The following is a 22,995-nucleotide window of genomic DNA, read 5'->3' on the forward strand; positions in this document are numbered from 1 at the left end:
TTGAAATTTACTTTTTTTTATTTTACAGTGATTTCTGTTGAGATTTGTTTATTCATTTTCATCTTTTTTATTATTTGGTTTGTTCGAAATAAATACAATAAAAAAGCATTATCTAACATATTTTCCTTAATCCCGCAGACATCAAAGAACGGTTCACCAGCTACGTCCTCCTGCTCATTGTTTGTCTCAGGAATATGGAGCAGTTTTCTTGGAACACTGGTAATTACCAATTTTCTCCTCAGAAGACACATTTGTCTTTGTTTTCTGTTTAAAATGTTTAGTGTTCTATGTTTTTTTTTTTTTAAATGAAGTGCTTTGAACAGGGTTCCCGCAGATCCTTAAAAAGTCTTAAAAGACATTAAATTAATGAATCTAAGAATAAGGCCTGAATTGTCATTAAAATGTCTTAAATCAATGTTTCAATCATAATTATGATTTCGTGTTTGGAATTAGTCTCATGTATCAAAATAAATGGTAAAATTATTTTTTTTAAAAAAGATATAATTTAACGTAACATCGCGCAATCACGACAGCGGAACCAACTACAGAGCAGTGACATGGTTGCAGATGCACGTCATGCTTGCAGCAACTCTCAACAAAATGGGAAAATTGCCTGTGCAACAAAGATTTTTCTTAATGGATTTTATTTTTTGTATGTTTGTTGTTTCATCATTTGTGTAGTCATCTTGTGTGTTTTGAGTAATTTTGATTATTTTAGTCTGGATTTTTTTTGTGTATTTTACTGTGCCCCCTGTTGAACGTGGGGAAAAATTGACCCTAACCCTACGTAATTGATGTAGCATTTTTTTTTCTACAGTTGTGTTTACTGTGAAGTCGGTCTTAAATTTGATTTAAAAAGGCATTAAAAAGTCTTACTTTTAATTTGACTGAAACTGTAGGAACCCTGTTTGAAGTTGGAGGCGGAGTGAAAGATCTGGACATTTTTCTACAACAGCTTTACTGAAATCAGTTGCTCTCTGTGACGGTTTCAAAGCAATGTGTTCAACACTATTTGACATATGGGTCCTGTCAGCAGAAATCGCTCCGGAAATAATGTGCAGAGTTTTTACACAGAAGTGTGAGACAGACACATGATGTCAGCAAAACCACTTTTATTTGATTTACTGTCAAAACAGACGTCACAGGAACATTAATATACACCCTCAGTCTGACACATTTATGATTAGGGATGAGTATTGGCAAGGATGTTGCAATACGATACGTGTCACGATACGATATTATCACGATATTCTACCCAGTTAATATCAAAATTAAACGTAGAGTTGAAAAATCAAGTTGCTGTATATGTTCATCAAAAGATATTGATCATTCAGAGGACAAATTGAGTCAAAACTATTTGCTTCAAAACATCCTATTTATTATTTATTATTAGTGTTTTTACACATTTTCACTGAAAAAAGAAAATGCAGTGTTACACACTGCCATCATAAAAGAAAGTGTAACAAGTTTCTTTTCACTGAAACTACTGTGTAGAAGTCTCAATGTAACCGTGACAACATAATGACGTCATTGTAACAACTGTAAGTGAGAACATTAAGGATAAATCACCCTGAGTTACTGACAATGCACAAAAATCTATAATTTATCCTATTGTGTCAGTTTAAACACTGATCTGAACAGATTATATGAAAATAAAATGTCTGTCCATACATAAATATTGCAGGCATTACACACTGCTGTCATAAAATCAAGTGCATCAAGTAACCATTGCAACACATTGAAAGCATTGTAACCACTGAAATATTGCACAAATACACAAAATTATCCCCCCAAAAAATCTATTTTTAAATTTAAATTGGCACCCAAAAAACCGTTATATATCGTGAAAAAGATTTTTTTTCACACCCCTTTACAGTGGGGCAAAAAAGTATCACTTAAATACTTATTTTCCATCATATTTTCAAATAAATTCATTAAAAATCCTACAATGTGATTTTCTGGATTTTTTTTTCTCATTTTGTCTCTCATAGTTGATTTATACCTATGATGAAAATTACAGGCCTCTCATCTTTTTAAGTGACAGAACTTGCACAGTTAATGGCTAACTAAATGCTTTTTTGCCCCACTGTATATGATCTTATAAATGTCAGCGAACAGAGGTAATCACCTTCTTTATTGCATTGTTTAGCAATGATGTGAATTATTAAATGTCGGCCTCTGAAGTTTCAATGCAAGATTAATCTACTTGTTTAGCTTTATTTTATTTTTTTTTTATTTAAGTGACAGAAGAAATAAACATGAACGGTTAAATATTGAAGACAATTTCAGTTTTTACATCAAAATTAAAAAATGAAACCCATCAAACATCAAACAGGAAGTGATTGCATAAACCACATTATAAGTAGAATGTGCCAGTGGGTGTATGTCGCAGCATCGGTTAAACACGTGTTTAGCACCGTGTAACATTTTCTTTAGCAAACATCATGTGCAGCAACAGTTTGGACTCAATGAAAGCTTGGTTGAAGAGATTCTCCAAGTGAAAATATATTGTAGACAAAAGGTGTTAATCAGGTCATCTCCACAAAGAGGAAAATAGGTTTAGATTACAATTCAATTGACAAAAAAAAAAGAATTGAATTGACTGTATAAAATACAAACTTTCAAGCATCTCACATCTGTTTGCACATTACACATTAAAACGCTATGTGTTAAAGCTGTTGGAGATTATTTTTTTCTCATCAGATAAAGACAGTTTCTCATTCATCAATAAATTGAAGACGTTTTTTGTTTGAAAAAGGAAGTTAAAGGTTGAAAGTTGGCTTTGATCTCCTTTGTAAACACTGTCTCATTGACATTGTCTCAAAAGTTTTGCACATTGCATTTTGGGTAGTGGAGTCTTGTAGACGGATGCATAGAAGTGTTTTTACATCATTTTTACCGTGATTTCTTGTTTGCTCCCCAAAATTCTGCCAGAGTGACTTCCCAACATATTTCTGGTGTTTTCACTGAAAGTCGTGGCAAAACAATGACAAATCTTTATTTTCGGGTTTACACGGAATTATCTGAATGCGGGCAAAATTGAAAGTCTCACAGAATGAGGTGATATCGCGGGGAATACCGGGAGCAAACTCGAACAAACTGAGGCTAAATATCTTTGTTAATTTTCCACCTTTGAAAGTTCTGAAAACATTTTAAGTGTGAAAGTGACCAAGTAGAATATCAACATGTGCTCATTTCATCCATAAAACACATTTCATTCAGACATTTCGGAGATTTTCGGAGACCCTCCATTGTGCTACTGACAAAGCTTCCGGGTAACTTCAAAATAAGAGCCCTATTTACAAAAGTAAAAAAACTAATGGAAGACAATAAGAGATGCTTTTATTTTGAAAAGGGGATGTTTGACTTTTAGCTTGAAGCTGGTTCCAGAACGATTTTACGTTCCGCTCGCAATGCATCATGGGGTGGTTGAGTTGAGACTAGTGTGCCCACCGTGCATACTTAAAAAAATGTTTCGATTCAGTGTATTGTACATCTGGGTATTTCTCGCATACTCAATCTTTTCATACTATCTAATGTGAAGGCACTACATACTCATTTTGATGTCAGATTAATTATGATTAGTATGTTAGTGGTCCTGGTGTGTTGGTTTGAATAAAGTTGTTTCTGAGACTCCAGAACTAGACCAGAACCAGAACTGAAACTGCTTTTCTTTTCAGACCACTTGTTGGTGTTGCTCCCTGACGTCTTCATGGTCGTCACCTCCGAAGTTGCCGTTGATATCATCAAGCATGCTTTCATCACAAAGTTCAATGACATACCTGCGGATGTACGCAACAAACAGGCTCTTTGTTTATTTGTGAATACACGTTAGAAAGGTGTCAAAGAATAGTACAGTGCATTATTATTCTCGTTTGTCCTTCAGGTTTACAGTGAATACAGAGCCAGCCTGGCCTTTGATCTCGTCAGTAGCCGACAGAAGAACGTGAGTGAATGTTTCTCTCTGTTCAAGTCATCATCATCATCATCGTCATCTTTTCTACTTACATAAACATCCATTTGCCCACACAGTAAATCAATTCAGTTTTGACAAGTGCTGCATTTTGTGCTGGTCTGTCATTGTGTGTAGGCTTACACCGACTACAGTGACTCAGTGGCACGGAGGATGGGCTTCATTCCTCTGCCGCTGGCAGTTTTGGTAAGTCTCAGTCCAGATCTTCCAACTGACAGGACATTAGTTTCCTTAGTCCTCAATACCCACTTTTTCATTCATGTTTGCAAATAAGAAAAGATGCATGTGTATATTTTTTATGTTTCCTCAGCTAATTCGAGTGGTGCTGAGTTCCGTGAAGGTGCAGGGAGCACTGTCGTACATGTGCCTCTTCCTGTTTTATCTTGGGTAAGTCTTTGGATTTTGTCTTCAACTTTCCAACTGACCGACCCTCTAAACTCTTCAGTCTTTTTTGCACTGTGACGTCATGTTAAATCAGGGGTGTCAAACTCATTTTAGTTCAGGGGCCAAATATGGAACATTTTGACCTCAAGTGGGCCACAGATTTTAGGTGGAACAACTTTAGCATTGTTGTGCCCTCGTTTTTAAAATCAGTTCAATTCACTTAAAAAAATATTGATTTTGTAACCAATTTTTTGTGTAATTTAGAGGACTTTTGTGCAATTGTTTGTGAAAAATTGCAAGAATTTGCAGAAAGATTGAGTATAAAAAATATATATTGACAAATTAAATAAAGAGAATAATAATCTGTATTTTGACTAATATGTTTTTTTCTCCAAAATATGATCTCTATGCATTCCAGTTGAAAAGAGTTAAGTCAGTGTTTTTCAACCTCAGGTTCGTGACCCCATGTGGGGTCGCCTGGAAAATAAAATGGGATTGCCTGAAATGTCTAGTAATTGGTTAAAAAAACACAAAAAAATTGTATTTTAAATCTTTTAAATTATTATTATTTTTCAAATGAACACATCACACAATAAATATCAAACAACTGTGTTCTATACTTAAACTTTCTCAAATATAAATCTAGTAAGAAGAAGACAAATGCAGTATAAAGATTCAAAGTGTTTATTGTCATGTGCACAGTAAGGAAACATGTTTCCCTGTACAATGAAATTCCTACTTTGCTGTCCACGCTGGATGCCACAAAGAAAAACAAACAAATAACAAAACAAAACAAAGAAAATAAAAGTATAACAACAATTCTAATAATTTTAAAAGTAATAAACATATATATGTACAGGGTAGAAGGTTAAAGATATATTGTCTCTTTGTGCACTCATCCCGGCTACTGTTTTATAAACATGATCAAAAACTAATGCTAGAAAAAAACTCCCTGGGGTCGCTAGAAATTTGTGGTATAAAAAAGGGGACGCGACCCGAAAAAGGTTGAGAACCACTGAGTTAAGTGCATCATTACATCCCAATCTTTGATTTTTTAAAATCAGGATTTGAAATAAGTCGTTGGTTGAGCGAATCCTCACACTGATGAGAGGCCCAAACATGCACGTTCATGCTTAGGATACAATACGAACACGCTCACTAAGTCTTATGGATACACATTTACACACACTTAGTGGCAGATCCACACAGTTACATAAGCATCAACGTTGTGCCCTCACAGCCATCCTGCATTCTCGTTTGCTGAATCGCGTTCGGCTCGTACCAAAGAAAAGCTTCCCTGAGGGGCAGAGAATACAATGTTGTCATCTCTAGTACCATCTCTGGCCTCCCCTTATCCCCCTGGTTTAAAAATAGCTCTGACTTGAACAGACCACTGTGCTTAGCCAGGAATCAGGCGAGCTGACACGCTCACTCCGAAACGCTCCCTGTCACAGCGAGCACTGCTCCACAGACCCGAATGTGTCCGTCTGCCGCTCGTCACCCTGTCACAGTCTGGACTCACAAACACAGAGGGACGCAGCATTTTAGCATCCTGGTGTGAGCAGATGAATGTGAGCTGATGGTGGCAATGAAAGCCAGTTGATAGATGAGATCCAGACCAAGATGAGACTGTGGTAATTGACATCTGTGACAAACCAAATGAGGGATTCAGATGGACAGACAGATGGAATGGATTAAATTAAACAATGACAAACACTGAAAAACCATTTGTAAGTGGCTGTTTATCAAACGCTTGTTTCCAATTCCAGCAGCTTGTCGTCATCAGAACATTAGTCTATGTGCTAATTTTGACCTTTTCTATTCCTTTGCTGCTGATTGGCCCGCTGCGCTCTTAACTGCCACACTTCCTCCTCCACAGGCTGGTAACGCTGAAAGTGTTGAACAGCATTGTGCTGCTGGGAAAGTCGTGTGTTTACGTCAAAAGAGCCAACATGGAGGACAAACTGTTTGAGAAGCCTTCCACACCATTCTCCAACAAGAGCCCCAGCAAAGCTGAGCCTGCCAGGGGCCCCACGGCTGCAGGTAGGACTCGGTCCATAACACACACATACCCACTGTTTACAATGAGCTCAGGTCCACACCTTTGAAACTCACTGGGTTATGGAGCATTTCATCAGCTTTCAATGCTGCTTTGAATCGTTAATGTATTAATTGTGATTCATCAAAATATTTAGGAGTGAAAACAAAATCATGTGTAGGTCCTCTGATTTTCCGTGATCACGGAAAACAGACAGAAAATAGGGAATTAATGTCCTTAAACAGAAATGGCATTATTATTATTATTATTATTATTATTATTATTATTATTATTATTATTATTATTAAAGGTATTGTGGAGGATGTTATTTTTATTTTGGCTTCAAATTCCAGTTGGAACATTAAGACTATTGGTCCTCCTAATTGTCAATCATCCTGACGTAAGGCCGTTGTACGTGCCCATCCCTAGTTAGTTTTCGATTGCTGCACACGTGCACTTTCAATTGTTTAAAAGAGGGCGAATAACTAACTGGAAACGGACTCGGAAGAGGATCATAGTGGTTTGCTTTTGATTCAGATTTGACAATAATCAACCTAGTAGTTATTAGCAGAGAAGTTTATCCTAATGTATGCTATGATTAGCAATGCGAGCCCTGGCACAGGTCACGCACCGGGCTCACTCGCACCTTCTTGGGCGCAGGTAGAGTATTGCGCATGTGCATTTTTTCAAAACGTGGAGAGGGCGTTTCTTTTCTAAACTTCGGGAAAATCCTCCTCTAAACAAAGTGCTTTCTTCTTAATGCTAGTGCTAGGATAATGCTAGGTTAACATTATTGCTAATTAATGCTAATGCTAGTTAACATTGATGTTAAGCTAATGTTAGGTTAATGCTATTGCTATGCTGATGCTAAGCTAATGCTAGGTCAATGTCAATGTTCATGCAAAGTTACTGGTAGTGCTAGGCTAATGCAAGGAAAATTCAAATGCTATGTTAATGCTATGCTACGTTTATTCAAATGCTAGACTAAGGATAATGATATTGCTAGGCTAATGCTTTGCTAATTCAGTGTTAAAATGACGCGGGCCAACACCTACATCTTCACTTGCATTTTCTGCAAGAATATTATTATTATTATTATTATTATTATTATTATTATTATTATTATTATTATTATTCATAACTAAATAAAGTGGAAATATGACATGGAATGTACCATGCATGTTTTGGGACAATATCACACATTTACACACAATTATTCACCATTAACGGGCGGGCAACGAAATGTAAATTCTCGTGCAAAATATTACATTAATAATAATTGTTACCTCACTTAACTTTATTAAGCATGTTTGGCATGATTTCGGGAAGTTTAAAAGCATGTAATGATTCTTCACTAGAAAAACGACGTAAAATGAACCAATGCAGAAATGGGTCAACACTCAAACAAAAATGGGTAAAGTTTGAAATGGAAAATCTGAGCCTCTGCATGTGTTATTTTTGAAAGCGTGTGTTTACATTTGCTTTGCATACCATTGTACGGTGTGTGTTATTAGAAATATTATTTGGGATGAACTCCTTTTAATAATTTGTGCTTTAATGCCCTTTTATGGCTGATTTTAAAACATTCCCTTTCCTGGGTTCATAAAATTCACAAACTGCAGTGATCATGCAGCATGATTGGAGATCCTAATGCAGCAAAAGAAGACAGATGTCTGATACAATCACGATGGAAGCACGTGTTTTCTTATTAGGGTCTCACTCAGGCTGTTTATCACAAAAACTAAAGACCATTTAAGAACTAGAGAAGAAAGAAGTGCTGATACTAGAGGGAGTTGCCCTCCGGTTGACAGGAATTGATATTTGTTAAATGAGACGCGCTGGGAATTCATCCTGCTGATTAATGCGGCAGCCTGTTGCGCCATCCTCTCTCTTTCTCTCTCGAATAGAACAGTGATGTCTGCCTGGAATTCCAAATAAGGAAAATCACAATGTGCTGTTTTTTTTTTCACTCTTCGATCTCGCATATGTCACACTAATTACAGACTGTTCATTGGAGGCTGGTATTGGTAATTTTCTAAAGCAAGCAGTTTGTTGAAACACTGGCGGGACATTTGAAATACGAGCACAATAGCATGTTAGCATGTTTACCTGTAGTTGTTTAAGCCAGTGTTTGAAATCGGGAAAGGGTTTTTACCCTTTATTTAAAGGTTTGAATGTGTGATTGTTGGTTGTAGCACTGAAAACAAAACTGTAATTTTAAGTGTTTTACGTAAATGAAATCAAACTAATTATAGAAACTAAGGATGCACCGATCGATCAGTGCTGATTTCCCTGATTTTGGGGGATCTGCGATTGGCCGATACTTGCATATGAAACCGATCTTTTCCACCAGGGTTGTGGCCAATTATTGATAATGTTATGGCAATTATTATATTAATCATCATATCATCAAATGTGTGTTCATGTGTACAATTTGTCATGTTTACACACGATGTCTGCATTATTTGTTGTACTTTTGAACAGAGACGTTGCTTTTTTGCTGAGTCATGTTAGATTAGATTATTTGCAGTACAGACAGATTGTGCTGTATTCACAGTGCTGGCAAAAACCAGTCTCTGCCCAAGGTCTCAACAAAACTCTGATAAGCAAAATTCTGAGGTAGAAGCAGTAATTTTCCTTTAAAATCGTTCCTCCCTTCACACCCTCTCGCATCACTCCTCCACCCGAGGAGGATCATTGTGTTTATCCTTTGCTCTTTTCTTTATTAAATATGTTTTTATACATTCACGTCTCAGCGTGGACTTCATCAATGCAGAGCAACTGTTGTGGGTCTCATTCAGAGGAAAGCTGAAATGTTGCCTTCACAATAATTCATTACAATTGCTGTTGTCATTTACAATGTAATTGAATGCAAAACAAATAACAATTGTCAAAATATGGTTCATATCAAATTTACCTGTTAGGATCATTTTACTATTTAAAAAATAATAATAATTGGGGGTATACTGACAAAAAAAGGCTCGGACACCCACTCCAAAAATATTAATACTAATATTTTCAGTTCTATTCAACTCTCTTTGTATTGTGCAAATTGCAACAAAGTCATTTCAATGCGCTTATCAAAATATAAAATTCATGATAAGAAAGAAAAAAACCCAACAAGATCCACATGAACAAGGATTTAGCGACAGCGGGAAGAAACGTCGACTGGTTGGGGTTAGTGGAGAGAAGGACCAACAGAACAGGATAGAGAGATAGAACATCAGAGTGTCTCAGACTAGTTGAGTCGTGAACCACAGATCAGGAGCTGCCATCATCAGCTTTACGACACCTGGAACAGAGCAGAGAGAGAAGGACGAGGAGAAGACACTGACTGCAGAAAAACATGATACAGTTTTTTCATGGATAAGGAAATCTAACTCAATAGGCTTTATGGGCTTATTTATAGAAGGCTCAGTAATCGTGATTAATTGTAATTGCATTTTAGTAATTGAGAACGAGATTGGAATTGATTTCAGGGGAAAATAAGAATTGTAATTTTAATTGTAATTGGAAAAAACGCTGGGCAAAGTAATTGTAATTGAATATGGATGATTGAAGAAGAAATTATAATTTTAAAATGTAATTGAGCCCAACCCTGTTATCCACCTCCACAAAGGTCTTACAGTCAACCACTGTCCCCGTCTGCTGTGAGATGACTGTCAGGCCCCGCCCACCAGCTCTTGTGTACATGTGCGCATGTCTGCTACACGGGTAAACAACAACAGTAGCACTGAGCATGTCCAACCTAGCATGTCGACAGTTTGGCAGAATTACACAAAAAAGCAAAAGGATCCCAATTTGTAATTTGTGCAACGCATAATTAATTTTGTGTGGGGCTGCAAATAAAACGTTTACCTCATTCTCCATTTAAGAAACCACCACACGGCTGAGTATGCAGCATTTGAAGCTAGCAATCAAGCTAATGCTAAAGCAAAGAGCCAGTCAGTGCCATGTTAAGTCATGTCATTACCCATTGACTTTTAAAAATGTTACACATGCTGAATTTCATTTATTTTTTTGTTGAATGTTTGACTTTTAGGAGCTTTTATCTTGTAAGCTGTTGCATGTTATTTTTAGATTAATATTTTTACATTTAAATATCCACAAAGCTGCTGCATTTGGACATTTTTTTTCCTAAAAGTCTAACATGTGACACGTGTGTCTGTGAATATGTGTGACTTTATGACAGATTTTCTACATGAAATGAACAATAAAAAGATGGTTCTGCCTTCCAGTCGTGCATTTACATATGAATGCATTTGTTAACAACAGCGCTCGCATCCCAACAAAGTGTTTGCCTGGCAGTGAATGCTCAAAACACGCAATCACACAGATTTAGTTTGGCCACATTTTTCCCGTCGACCGCAGCCAAATTCCCGCAGATTTAAGCCGAATGTTTTTCAGCTCCTGGAAAATGACGAGGATCACGAAAGCTGCATCATGTCGGAACTGGTGTTTTATTTATATTAAGTTTTTTAAATATTAAAGCAGAGGTGAAAGTGACACATTACAAGTACTCACGTTACTGTAATTGAGTTGCTTTTATGGGTACTTGTACTTTTTGAGTATATTTATAAATCAGTAATTTTTCAAGTATTTAAGTACATTTTAAAATAAGTAAAGTAATTCATTACACTTCCACACCTACCCAATACTGAGAAAATTATTATTTTTTGTTTTAAAATGATCAACAGACATTGTGAAACTACAAATATACATCACATCATAGCCGACCAATCAGATTAAACGTAATGCACGGTGCCAAAACAGCATTGAATGCTGGTTATTTTAACAGTTTCAGAGTTCATAAATGTAGCTATACTTAGAGTCTGATATTTAATTTTATTTTGAATTAAGTTCACTGGTGTTTTTCTATTTAAAAAATAATTGTACATTTTAACAAACCTTTTGATTTTATACAGATGCATTTGTGAAAAATAAATTAAGTTCCAATTATGCAAGATTTGATCTCCTACTTTTTATAGTTAATCATGAGATGTTTACTATATGCAAGGAAACTGTGGCAAGATTTATAACCAAAAATAAACGTGGGGGGTGAAAGTTACCCCCCACGTTACTTTGAGTACTATTTAATTGAGTATTTTATGTGTGACTTAGTTGTACTTGTACTTGAGTACAATTTCAATCAGTACTTCGATCCTCTTGAGTGAAATATATCAGTATTTTTTACGCCTTTGGATTAAAGTGTGGCTCACACATTTACATGCAAGGGCTTGGAACCAGCAACCTTTTTGTGATGCTCACTTGTTTTTGATGCTAAGCTGTTGTGGTGTGTGCCTCAAACTTCACCTGCTTCTCTGGACTCGACCATCTGTCTGTCCTGCTTCTTTCTGTCTGCAGGACAAGAAGTTCGAAATAACATTTGACTATTTTTTCAAGTAATTTCAAGCTCACATTGCCCCTCAAATACTCCTCCTTCTACATTATAATCATCATTAAAGGAACAGAATTTTATTTTAAATAACTCAAAGCTGTTTAGATAACATCACAGCTGAACAATCTTTGCTGTTTTTGGTCCAATAACACCATATTCAACCTGATTACTGGACCTAAAGTGGAAATGCAAGTTTTCAAAATAACCTCAGCTACTATTAAAGCTGTGAGAAAAGAAAAACATAGCACTTGTTTTTGATATTGGTACTTGAAATTATTGATATGGCAATTTATGGCGATGTATGTCATACTGTTTAGTATCAAGATATATTGTATCATGACATGCAAATTGTGAATTGTATCATATCCATAGCTACTGTTGATATCATTCAATGAAAAATGATTTAGGAATGCATTTAACCTTTTTTTTTAAAAAAATTTAAGCAAAAACTTCATGTTTTGTGTTCTATACCCACACGTTTGAAGCACCTTCATCAGAAACTTAAAGAGAATCTAAACCCTGAGTTCTTGGCTGACGTGCGTCTAGGCTGGAAATTTAAAAGAAAATGCCTTGATTGTGGGCGGGGCTTCTGGAGCATTTAAGACACGCCCTTTCAAGACATTTTCAGAACCTATAAACCCTTTCCGCCACTTTTCCCACCTAATGTCGCATATGTTGACTCATTATTGTAACTTTTAACCTCTTCATCATATTTCATGCTTATTTTTGCCAATATAGCCACCTTCATGATTTGCCATGGCCATTATTTACCAGTTTAAACTAATTGTTCCAATATTGACACTTTGAACCCTTTTTACCACTTTTTCTGACCGTTTTTTCCCATTGTAATTTGCTACTTGTTAACCAATTTTGGTGGTTTTTAAATTTCAATTTCATCACCTTTTCCACCATTTTTGGCCACTTTTAACGCATTTTATTTCTGATTAAAACAAGTATTAACATATTTAAGATGACTATATACTATGGCCCTGTCTCCACATGACTGTTCTTCAATGTTCATGTCTTTGTTGAAGATCGAGAACCACTGCATTAATGATTGTCTTTTGAAAGCGTGTTTCACTCCTTAACTCATCAGCTGCCATCACTTTATGACAGCCTGAAGTAACACAGATGATAGCTTTACAGTGCTACGTGTTAGCGGCTGTGTGTAATCCTGGGGTTAATGTGTTCTATGCACATGTTGCAGTGGTTCTGTCCACAGTGAGAAATGAAGGTTTTTAGTGTAGTCCGATTGCCTGAGGCGAGTCGCTTCTCCCTCCGAAGACTCTCCTCATATCCAACACAGCTTCTCTCAGTCCTCTCTCCTACCATGAATAATTCTGTTTGCTTTATTTTCCAAATGGAAAACGCCTCTGCAGTGTTTTTCTCATAATGCAGTGAGCTGGGCTAATGACCATCTGTGATGACGAAGGTCTGTTATTATTACCGAGTGGTCATGTGGGTGTAGGTCAGCCCCTCCTACTTTCCTGCGTCTGTAGTTTCACCTGCTCCATCATATTTCATATTTAGCGTCAAATCCACATAAAGAAGCTACCATGTATATAACGAGCAGTGTGCTGCTTCATCCAATGTTTTTGAGTCTAATAACGTGTGAATATGTTTAAAGTTGCTATAATTTATCAGATAAAGACTGTGTAGGCCTCATAGGTCAATGAGTCAAACATTATTTATTCCAGAAAGAAAGGAAAAATTTAGAAATTGCTGCTCAAAAGTTTGTTTTTATCTCCAATGTAAACACTGTTATTGGTTGTGTTCAAAATGGCATACTACATTCTATACAGTATACACTACAAACTCAATGAGTATATACCAGGGGTCTGCAACCTGCGGCGCTGGAGCCTCATGTGGCTCTTTGACTCTTTTGCAATGGCTCCCTATAGCTTTAAAAAAAACCTATTGAAATAAAGAGTTGTTATTTTCCTACAGAGGCTATTATTGATTAATGACAAATAAAATCAAGATATAACAATTTGTTAACCTAAAAATAAATCACATTGTGCAATGACTCAGCACCTTCCTACTTCACTTGCTGCAATATCTACAGACCATCAACTTTCCTGCACCTGTGGCTAACCTTAAGTTTTAAATTCCTGGTAAGAAACTAAACCAACAAAAACACTATTCTGGAAGAAAATAGAGATTTTAATAGTGTGGGGACGGATTCATTTAACCACCAATGTGCAGGTTCAATATGCATGTTTTATGTGTGGCAAGAAATGAGAAATTAGCATGTGTTGATCACATGATCATGTGTTATCAAACTTCAAGTTACTTTTTGTAGCCCTTTAAATACATTAACATTGTGTTCATGTAAACTGAGATGTGTCAGAATTTAAAGTTGGAATTCTGAGAAAAATGTCAGAATTCTGAATTTTGAAGTCAAAATTCTTGAGGAAAAAAGTTATTATACTATGATTTTCATGGTCAGACCCAACTTAATAACTCAGTTCAACACAACAATTATTTTTATAAACATTTTGTTTATTCATTTGCTCTTTCATCTTTTTTTAATGAAATTTTCTTCCTGCATTCAAAGTCGAAAATAATAGAAAGAGAGGAGAGAGGAACGTTTTAAATCATCATGGGGGAGGATAGAGATTAGGAGTAAAACTTGAGGTTTGTACTGTTCTAATGTTTGGTTTTCCTGGTAAACCACTGGCTGATTCTTTTCCATAGAGTTTTCTTCTTAGCGTGGCTGGACCGCTCATCTTCTAGTTCCACATCTTTGGCTTTCAGTTGGTTCTGTGCTTCTACCAGGGCGTTCTCCAGCAGGGTCAGCTTTTCTTTCACCTGCTCCTCCAGACTGCAGTAGGCCTGCTCCTTTGACTTCACCACTTCCAACATGTTGGCGTTCACCTCCAACAGTTGGTCGTGTTGGTGACTTTGACTTTTGAATTTCTCCTGCGCCTGCCTGAGATCGGCCCTCAGAACGTCATTTTCAATTTTCTGCTCATGGAACTCCTTTCTGGAAACGTCTAGAGCCAGTATTAGTTGGGCCAGGTCCTTCTCTTGTACTTCCAACAGGGACGTTGCAGAGAATCTTTTGTTTCTCCTCTTTGCACATGTGATACACCCTGGTGGTGCTTGGTCAGTTACCAGTGTGCAGCCTGGTTCACAGGGACTCACTGGTACGGTGGCTGGTGGATGGTTCACCTGTTCATCTTCACCCTTGTCTCCAGGAGATGATGGTTGGTCTACCTTCATCTTCTGCATCTTAGCCTTATACCAACGAGGTGGCTTTGGCCGGGGGAATGACGCCTTTCCCAATTTGTTCAATAAGGGCTCAAAATCCCCAAAGTCACGAAAAGTAACGTCCATCGCTGGTTTTTGATCCATCGTCAATGTTTTTAAAAAAACAAAAGCAAGAGAATGTTCAACAACAAGTGATGTTTTTAGAGCTGTGAGCTTTGAGCTGTGTGTGCTACTGTAGAAAAATCCAGGTACTTTCAAGTGATGTTGCTTTCATCTCCTGTTTGTTTTCAGTTCTGTCGTCATGGTTACAATCAACACAACATTCTAAATGATGATTTGCTGCTGCTTTGTTAACAAACAATAAAATAATGAAATTAAAGAAACCTAAACAGGGCTCAGAACCCCCCCCCCCAAAAAAAAAAAAAATCAAAAAACCAATAAATAAATATAAACTCAGGTGAATTACAAGCAAAGGATTAAAAGTGGATTTAAAGCAGGATTTGAAAGTCTTCAGAGCGTGGGCCTGTTAGACATTGGAGGGTAGCTTACTTTACAGCAAAGTTTCTCAAATGGGGGTACTTGTACCCCTAGGGTTACGCAATGGCACGACAGGGAGGACTTGAGGGAAGAGTGGAAAAATAACAAAGTGTCAGTCTTTGTCCCCCCCAGGCATGAGATGACTGGAAAAAATAAAAACTATAGAAATAAATTTATTTGGGAGCCACTAAATCTATTTTTCAACCTATGTGAGGTCACCTGAAATTTCTGAAAATTTAATTAGTTTTTTGTAAATATTTGTATTATTATTATTATTATTATTATTATTATCTTAAACAACTGTATTTCAATGCTTTCACTTTGTGAATATAGTTAAACTAAAATGCAGTAAAAACAAATACATATCTGAGCTCAAACATGATTGAAAACTATCAAAATAGGGTCACGATCCAAAAAAGGTTGTTAACCACTGCATTAAATACTGTTTCTTTCCACTTATTTCCTAAGTTAGATTCTTTAAAATGTGTGTTATCACTCGTTCATTTCATCATTATGCTATATTGTTTTTTTTAAATAGTTTTCTATGCAAAATGTTGTAGTCGAACAAAGGAGGTACTTGGATTCAGAAATAAGAGAGAGGGGGTACTTGAGCCAAAAAAGTGTGAGAACCACTGCTCTACAGCAGTGGTTCTCACACTTTTTACATTTTTGGGACATGAAAATACAGGCTATACTTTTTGTCATCAGAATATGTGTTAAAATAAAGCTACAGAATACACAAACCTTTACACAAATTATAAAGTACAATTGAATATGCCCCAAAACTTAGAAATATACAAAACTTTACTCAATGAAAAATGCTTTGGCGTGAATATGTAGCTACAAGTCCACAGCACTATGAACTACATGGCCAGTATAAAAGCATCAGAATTGAAAAATAAAGTAAAAACTGTTTATTTTAATTGGGGGGTATAATATTTCAATTGCTAAAATTGTCAATGTGGTTTAAAGCAGCATAACTTGTATTTTAAAGTAAAATAAAGTTACTATACTATAATATTCATTTTGTGTTTACAATGGGGGTTTTTTTTGAGGGGGGGGGCAACCCCTGCATCCTCTTTTGTCCAACTACAACATTTTGCTCAGAATACTGTGAAAAAACAACAACAGAGCACAATGATGGAATGAAAGTGGAATGAAAATTCATGGAACTAACAGAATTTCAACACAAATTTGACATAAATTGTTCATTGAGAGATTACTAAAAAAAGTGTGCAGTGCAATACCAATTCCCTTTTGTTGGAAATCTGAGAAAAATGTCAGAATTCTGAATTTAAAGTCGGAAAAATATCAGATTTTTTATGTTAAAGTCAGACTTCTCACTTTAAAATTGGAATTCTGAGAAAAATGTCAGAATTCTGAATTTTGAAGTCAAAATTCTTGAGGAAAAAAGTTATTATACTATGATTTTCATGGTCAAACCCAACTTAATAACTCAGTTCAACACAACAATTATTTTTATAAACATTTTGTTTATTCATTTGCTCTTTCATCTTTTTTTAATGAAATTTTCTTCCTGCATTCAAAGTCGAAAATAATAGAAAGAGAGGAGAGAGGAACGTTTTAAATCATCATGGGGGAGGATAGAGATTAGGAGTAAAACTTGAGGTTTGTACTGTTCTAATGTTTGGTTTTCCTGGTAAACCACTGGCTGATTCTTTTCCATAGAGTTTTCTTCTTAGCGTGGCTGGACCGCTCATCTTCTAGTTCCACATCTTTGGCTTTCAGTTGGTTCTGTGCTTCTACCAGGGCGTTCTCCAGCAGGGTCACCTTTTCTTTCACCTGCTCCTCCAGACTGCAGTAGGCCTGCTCCTTTGACTTCACCACTTCCAACATGTTGGCGTTCACCTCCAACAGTTGGTCGTGTTGGTGACTTTGACTTTTGAATTTCTCCTGCGCCTGCCTGAGATCGGCCCTCAGAACGTCATTTTCAATTTTCTGCTCATGGAACTCCTTTCTGGAAACGTCTAGAGCCAGTATGAGTTGGGCCAGGTCCTTCTCTTGTACTTCCAACAGGGACGTTGCAGAGAATCTTTTGTTTCTCCTCTTTGCACATGTGATACACCCTGGTGGTGCTTGGTCAGTTACCAGTGTGCAGCCTGGTTCACAGGGACTCACTGGTACGGTGGCTGGTGGATGGTTCACCTGTTCATCTTCACCCTTGTCTCCAGGAGATGATGGTTGGTCTACCTTCATCTTCTGCATCTTAGCCTTATACCAACGAGGTGGCTTTGGCCGGGGGAATGACGCCTTTCCCAATTTGTTCAATAAGGGCTCAAAATCCCCAAAGTCACGAAAAGTAACGTCCATCGCTGGTTTTTGATCCATCGTCAATGTTTTTAAAAAAACAAAAGCAAGAGAATGTTCAACAACAAGTGATGTTTTTAGAGCTGTGAGCTTTGAGCTGTGTGTGCTACTGTAGAAAAATCCAGGTACTTTCAAGTGATGTTGCTTTCATCTCCTGTTTGTTTTCAGTTCTGTCGTCATGGTTACAATCAACACAACATTCTAAATGATGATTTGCTGCTGCTTTGTTAACAAACAATAAAATAATGAAATTAAAGAAATCTAAACAGGGCTCAGAACCCCCCCCCCCAAAAAAAAAAAAAAATCAAAAAACCAATAAATAAATATAAACTCAGGTGAATTACAAGCAAAGGATTAAAAGTGGATTTAAAGCAGGATTTGAAAGTCTTCAGAGCGTGGGCCTGTTAGACATTGGAGGGTAGCTTACTTTACAGCAAAGTTTCTCAAATGGGGGTACTTGTACCCCTAGGGTTACGCAATGGCACGACAGGGAGGACTTGAGGGAAGAGTGGAAAAATAACAAAGTGTCAGTCTTTGTCCCCCCCCAGGCATGAGATGACTGGAAAAAATAAAAACTATAGAAATAAATTTATTTGGGAGCCACTAAATCTATTTTTCAACCTATGTGGGGTCACCTGAAATTTCTGAAAATTTAATTAGTTTTTTGTAAATATTTGTATTATTATTATTATTATTATTATTATCTTAAACAACTGTATTTCAATGCTTTCACTTTGTGAATATAGTTAAACTAAAATGCAGTAAAAACAAATACATATCTGAGCTCAAACATGATTGAAAACTATCAAAATAGGGTCACGATCCAAAAAAGGTTGTTAACCACTGCATTAAATACTGTTTCTTTCCACTTATTTCCTAAGTTAGATTCTTTAAAATGTGTGTTATCACTCGTTCATTTCATCATTATGCTATATTGTTTTTTTTAAATAGTTTTCTATGCAAAATGTTGTAGTCGAACAAAGGAGGTACTTGGATTCAGAAATAAGAGAGAGGGGGTACTTGAGCCAAAAAAGTGTGAGAACCACTGCTGTAGAGCAGTGGTTCTCACACTTTTTACATTTTTGGGACATGAAAATACAGGCTATACTTTTTGTCATCAGAATATGTGTTAAAATAAAGCTACAGAATACACAAACCTTTACACAAATTATAAAGTACAATTGAATATGCCCCAAAACTTAGAAATATACAAAACTTTACTCAATGAAAAATGCTTTGGCGTGAATATGTAGCTACAAGTCCACAGCACTATGAACTACATGGCCAGTATAAAAGCATCAGAATTGAAAAATAAAGTAAAAACTGTTTATTTTAATTGGGGGGTATAATATTTCAATTGCTAAAATTGTCAATGTGGTTTAAAGCAGCATAACTTGTATTTTAAAGTAAAATAAAGTTACTATACTATAATATTCATTTTGTGTTTACAATGGGGGTTTTTTTTGAGGGGGGGGGCAACCCCTGCATCCTCTTTTGTCCAACTACAACATTTTGCTCAGAATACTGTGAAAAAACAACAACAGAGCACAATGATGGAATGAAAGTGGAATGAAAATTCATGGAACTAACAGAATTTCAACACAAATTTGACATAAATTGTTCATTGAGAGATTACTAAAAAAAGTGTGCAGTGCAATACCAATTCCCTTTTGTTGGAAATCTGAGAAAAATGTCAGAATTCTGAATTTAAAGTCGGAAAAATATCAGATTTTTTATGTTAAAGTCAGACTTCTCACTTTAAAATTGGAATTCTGAGAAAAATGTCAGAATTCTGAATTTTGAAGTCAAAATTCTTGAGGAAAAAAGTTATTATACTATGATTTTCATGGTCAAACCCAACTTAATAACTCAGTTCAACACAACAATTATTTTTATAAACATTTTGTTTATTCATTTGCTCTTTCATCTTTTTTTAATGAAATTTTCTTCCTGCATTCAAAGTCGAAAATAATAGAAAGAGAGGAGAGAGGAACGTTTTAAATCATCATGGGGGAGGATAGAGATTAGGAGTAAAACTTGAGGTTTGTACTGTTCTAATGTTTGGTTTTCCTGGTAAACCACTGGCTGATTCTTTTCCATAGAGTTTTCTTCTTAGCGTGGCTGGACCGCTCATCTTCTAGTTCCACATCTTTGGCTTTCAGTTGGTTCTGTGCTTCTACCAGGGCGTTCTCCAGCAGGGTCACCTTTTCTTTCACCTGCTCCTCCAGACTGCAGTAGGCCTGCTCCTTTGACTTCACCACTTCCAACATGTTGGCGTTCACCTCCAACAGTTGGTCGTGTTGGTGACTTTGACTTTTGAATTTCTCCTGCGCCTGCCTGAGATCGGCCCTCAGAACGTCATTTTCAATTTTCTGCTCATGGAACTCCTTTCTGGAAACGTCTAGAGCCAGTATGAGTTGGGCCAGGTCCTTCTCTTGTACTTCCAACAGGGACGTTGCAGAGAATCTTTTGTTTCTCCTCTTTGCACATGTGATACACCCTGGTGGTGCTTGGTCAGTTACCAGTGTGCAGCCTGGTTCACAGGGACTCACTGGTACGGTGGCTGGTGGATGGTTCACCTGTTCATCTTCACCCTTGTCTCCAGGAGATGATGGTTGGTCTACCTTCATCTTCTGCATCTTAGCCTTATACCAACGAGGTGGCTTTGGCCGGGGGAATGACGCCTTTCCCAATTTGTTCAATAAGGGCTCAAAATCCCCAAAGTCACGAAAAGTAACGTCCATCGCTGGTTTTTGATCCATCGTCAATGTTTTTAAAAAAACAAAAGCAAGAGAATGTTCAACAACAAGTGATGTTTTTAGAGCTGTGAGCTTTGAGCTGTGTGTGCTACTGTAGAAAAATCCAGGTACTTTCAAGTGATGTTGCTTTCATCTCCTGTTTGTTTTCAGTTCTGTCGTCATGGTTACAATCAACACAACATTCTAAATGATGATTTGCTGCTGCTTTGTTAACAAACAATAAAATAATGAAATTAAAGGAACCTAAACAGGGCTCAGAACACCCCCCCCCCCCCCCCCCCCAAATCAAAAAACCAATAAATAAATATAAACTCAGGTGAATTAAAAGCAAAGGATTAAAAGTGGATTTAAAGCAGGATTTGAAAGTCTTCAGAGCGTGGGCCTGTTAGACATTGGAGGGTAGCTTACTTTACAGCAAAGTTTCTCAAATGGGGGTACTTGTACCCCTAGGGTTACGCAATGGCACGACAGGGAGGACTTGAGGGAAGAGTGGAAAAATAACAAATTGTCGGTCTTTGTCCCCCCCCAGGCATGAGATGACTGGAAATAATAAAAACTATAGAAATAAATCTATTTGGGAGCCACTAAATCTATTTTTCAACCTATGTGGGGTCACCTGAAATTTCTGAAAATTTAATTAGTTTTTTGTAAATATTTGTATTATTATTATTATTATCTTAAACAACTGTATTTCAATGCTTTCACTTTGTGAATATAGTTAAACTAAAATGCAGTAAAAACAAATACATATCTGAGCTCAAACATGATTGAAAACTATCAAAATAGGGTCACGATCCAAAAAAGGTTGTTAACCACTGCATTAAATACTGTTTCTTTCCACTTATTTCCTAAGTTAGATTCTTTAAAATGTGTGTTATCACTCGTTCATTTCATCATTATGCTATATTGTTTTTTTTAAATAGTTTTCTATGCAAAATGTTGTAGTCGAACAAAGGAGGTACTTGGATTCAGAAATAAGAGAGAGGGGGTACTTGAGCCAAAAAAGTGTGAGAACCACTGCTCTACAGCAGTGGTTCTCACACTTTTTACATTTTTGGGACATGAAAATACAGGCTATACTTTTTGTCATCAGAATATGTGTTAAAATAAAGCTACAGAATACACAAACCTTTACACAAATTATAAAGTACAATTGAATATGCCCCAAAACTTAGAAATATACAAAACTTTACTCAATGAAAAATGCTTTGGCGTGAATATGTAGCTACAAGTCCACAGCACTATGAACTACATGGCCAGTATAAAAGCATCAGAATTGAAAAATAAAGTAAAAACTGTTTATTTTAATTGGGGGGTATAATATTTCAATTGCTAAAATTGTCAATGTGGTTTAAAGCAGCATAACTTGTATTTTAAAGTAAAATAAAGTTACTATACTATAATATTCATTTTGTGTTTACAATGGGGGTTTTTTTTGAGGGGGGGGGGCAACCCCTGCATCCTCTTTTGTCCAACTACAACATTTTGCTCAGAATACTGTGAAAAAACAACAACAGAGCACAATGATGGAATGAAAGTGGAATGAAAATTCATGGAACTAACAGAATTTCAACACAAATTTGACATAAATTGTTCATTGAGAGATTACTAAAAAAAGTGTGCAGTGCAATACCAATTCCCTTTTGTTGGAAATCTGAGAAAAATGTCAGAATTCTGAATTTAAAGTCGGAAAAATATCAGATTTTTTATGTTAAAGTCAGACTTCTCACTTTAAAGATGCAAGATACTGCTTAGTTGTTATTTCTTGATGTTAATTTATTTCATTTTATTTTAATCTGTTTTTAAGTTGCCATTTACATGATCAATATAAATCAAATCATGAAATCAAACAGTATTCTATGTCATTTTAACTGTATAGAATTTCATTCACTGTATTGTCTTCATTGAGAAGGTTTTTTTCCGGCTCCAGGAGGACTTTAATCCAGGTGAGATGAGGTAAAATGGCTCCTTTGAGAGTAAAGGTTGCAGATCCCTGGTATATACTATAAGTATGATTAGTGTGATGACCGTTCCCACCAAAGTAACAACAGAAACCTGAATCACACTGAGGCTAAATATCTCTGTTGATTCTCCACCTTTGAAAGTTCTGAAAACATTTTAACGGAGAAAGTGACCAAGTAGAATATCAACAAGTGGTCATGTGATCCATAAAAATCACGTAAACACATTTCATGCCGACATTTCTGAGATTTAAGGAGACCCTCCATTGTGCTTCTGACTAAATTTCTGGATAACTTGAAAATAAGAGATTTTTTTTTTTTTTTTTTATAAAAGTAAAAAAAAAAAACTAATCGAAGACAATTAAGAGATGCTTTTGTTTTGAAAAGGGGATGTTTGACCTTTA

General features: G+C 36.2%; 2 protein-coding genes across 3 annotated transcripts in view; one reads left to right on the forward strand and one right to left on the reverse strand.

Annotated features, from left to right (window-relative positions):
• anxa5a (annexin A5a) overlaps positions 1-22,995 on the reverse strand; it is a 1,189,405-nt gene that overhangs the window by 1,015,703 nt on the left and 150,707 nt on the right. The window lies entirely within an intron of this gene.
• Positions 1-22,995, forward strand: part of tapt1a (transmembrane anterior posterior transformation 1a) — a 42,008-nt gene that overhangs the window by 16,644 nt on the left and 2,369 nt on the right. For both annotated transcript variants that reach the window (XM_028458959.1, XM_028458960.1), the window contains 6 exons: positions 139-219; positions 3,681-3,790; positions 3,887-3,946; positions 4,091-4,159; positions 4,284-4,360; positions 6,237-6,400. In XM_028458959.1, the coding sequence (XP_028314760.1) occupies positions 139-219; positions 3,681-3,790; positions 3,887-3,946; positions 4,091-4,159; positions 4,284-4,360; positions 6,237-6,400 (561 nt within the window). The remainder of the gene's footprint in view (positions 1-138; positions 220-3,680; positions 3,791-3,886; positions 3,947-4,090; positions 4,160-4,283; positions 4,361-6,236; positions 6,401-22,995) is intronic.

The sequence above is a fragment of the Gouania willdenowi genome, chromosome 10 (genome assembly GCF_900634775.1).
Source record: "Gouania willdenowi chromosome 10, fGouWil2.1, whole genome shotgun sequence".
Classification (NCBI taxonomy): domain Eukaryota; kingdom Metazoa; phylum Chordata; class Actinopteri; order Blenniiformes; family Gobiesocidae; genus Gouania; species Gouania willdenowi.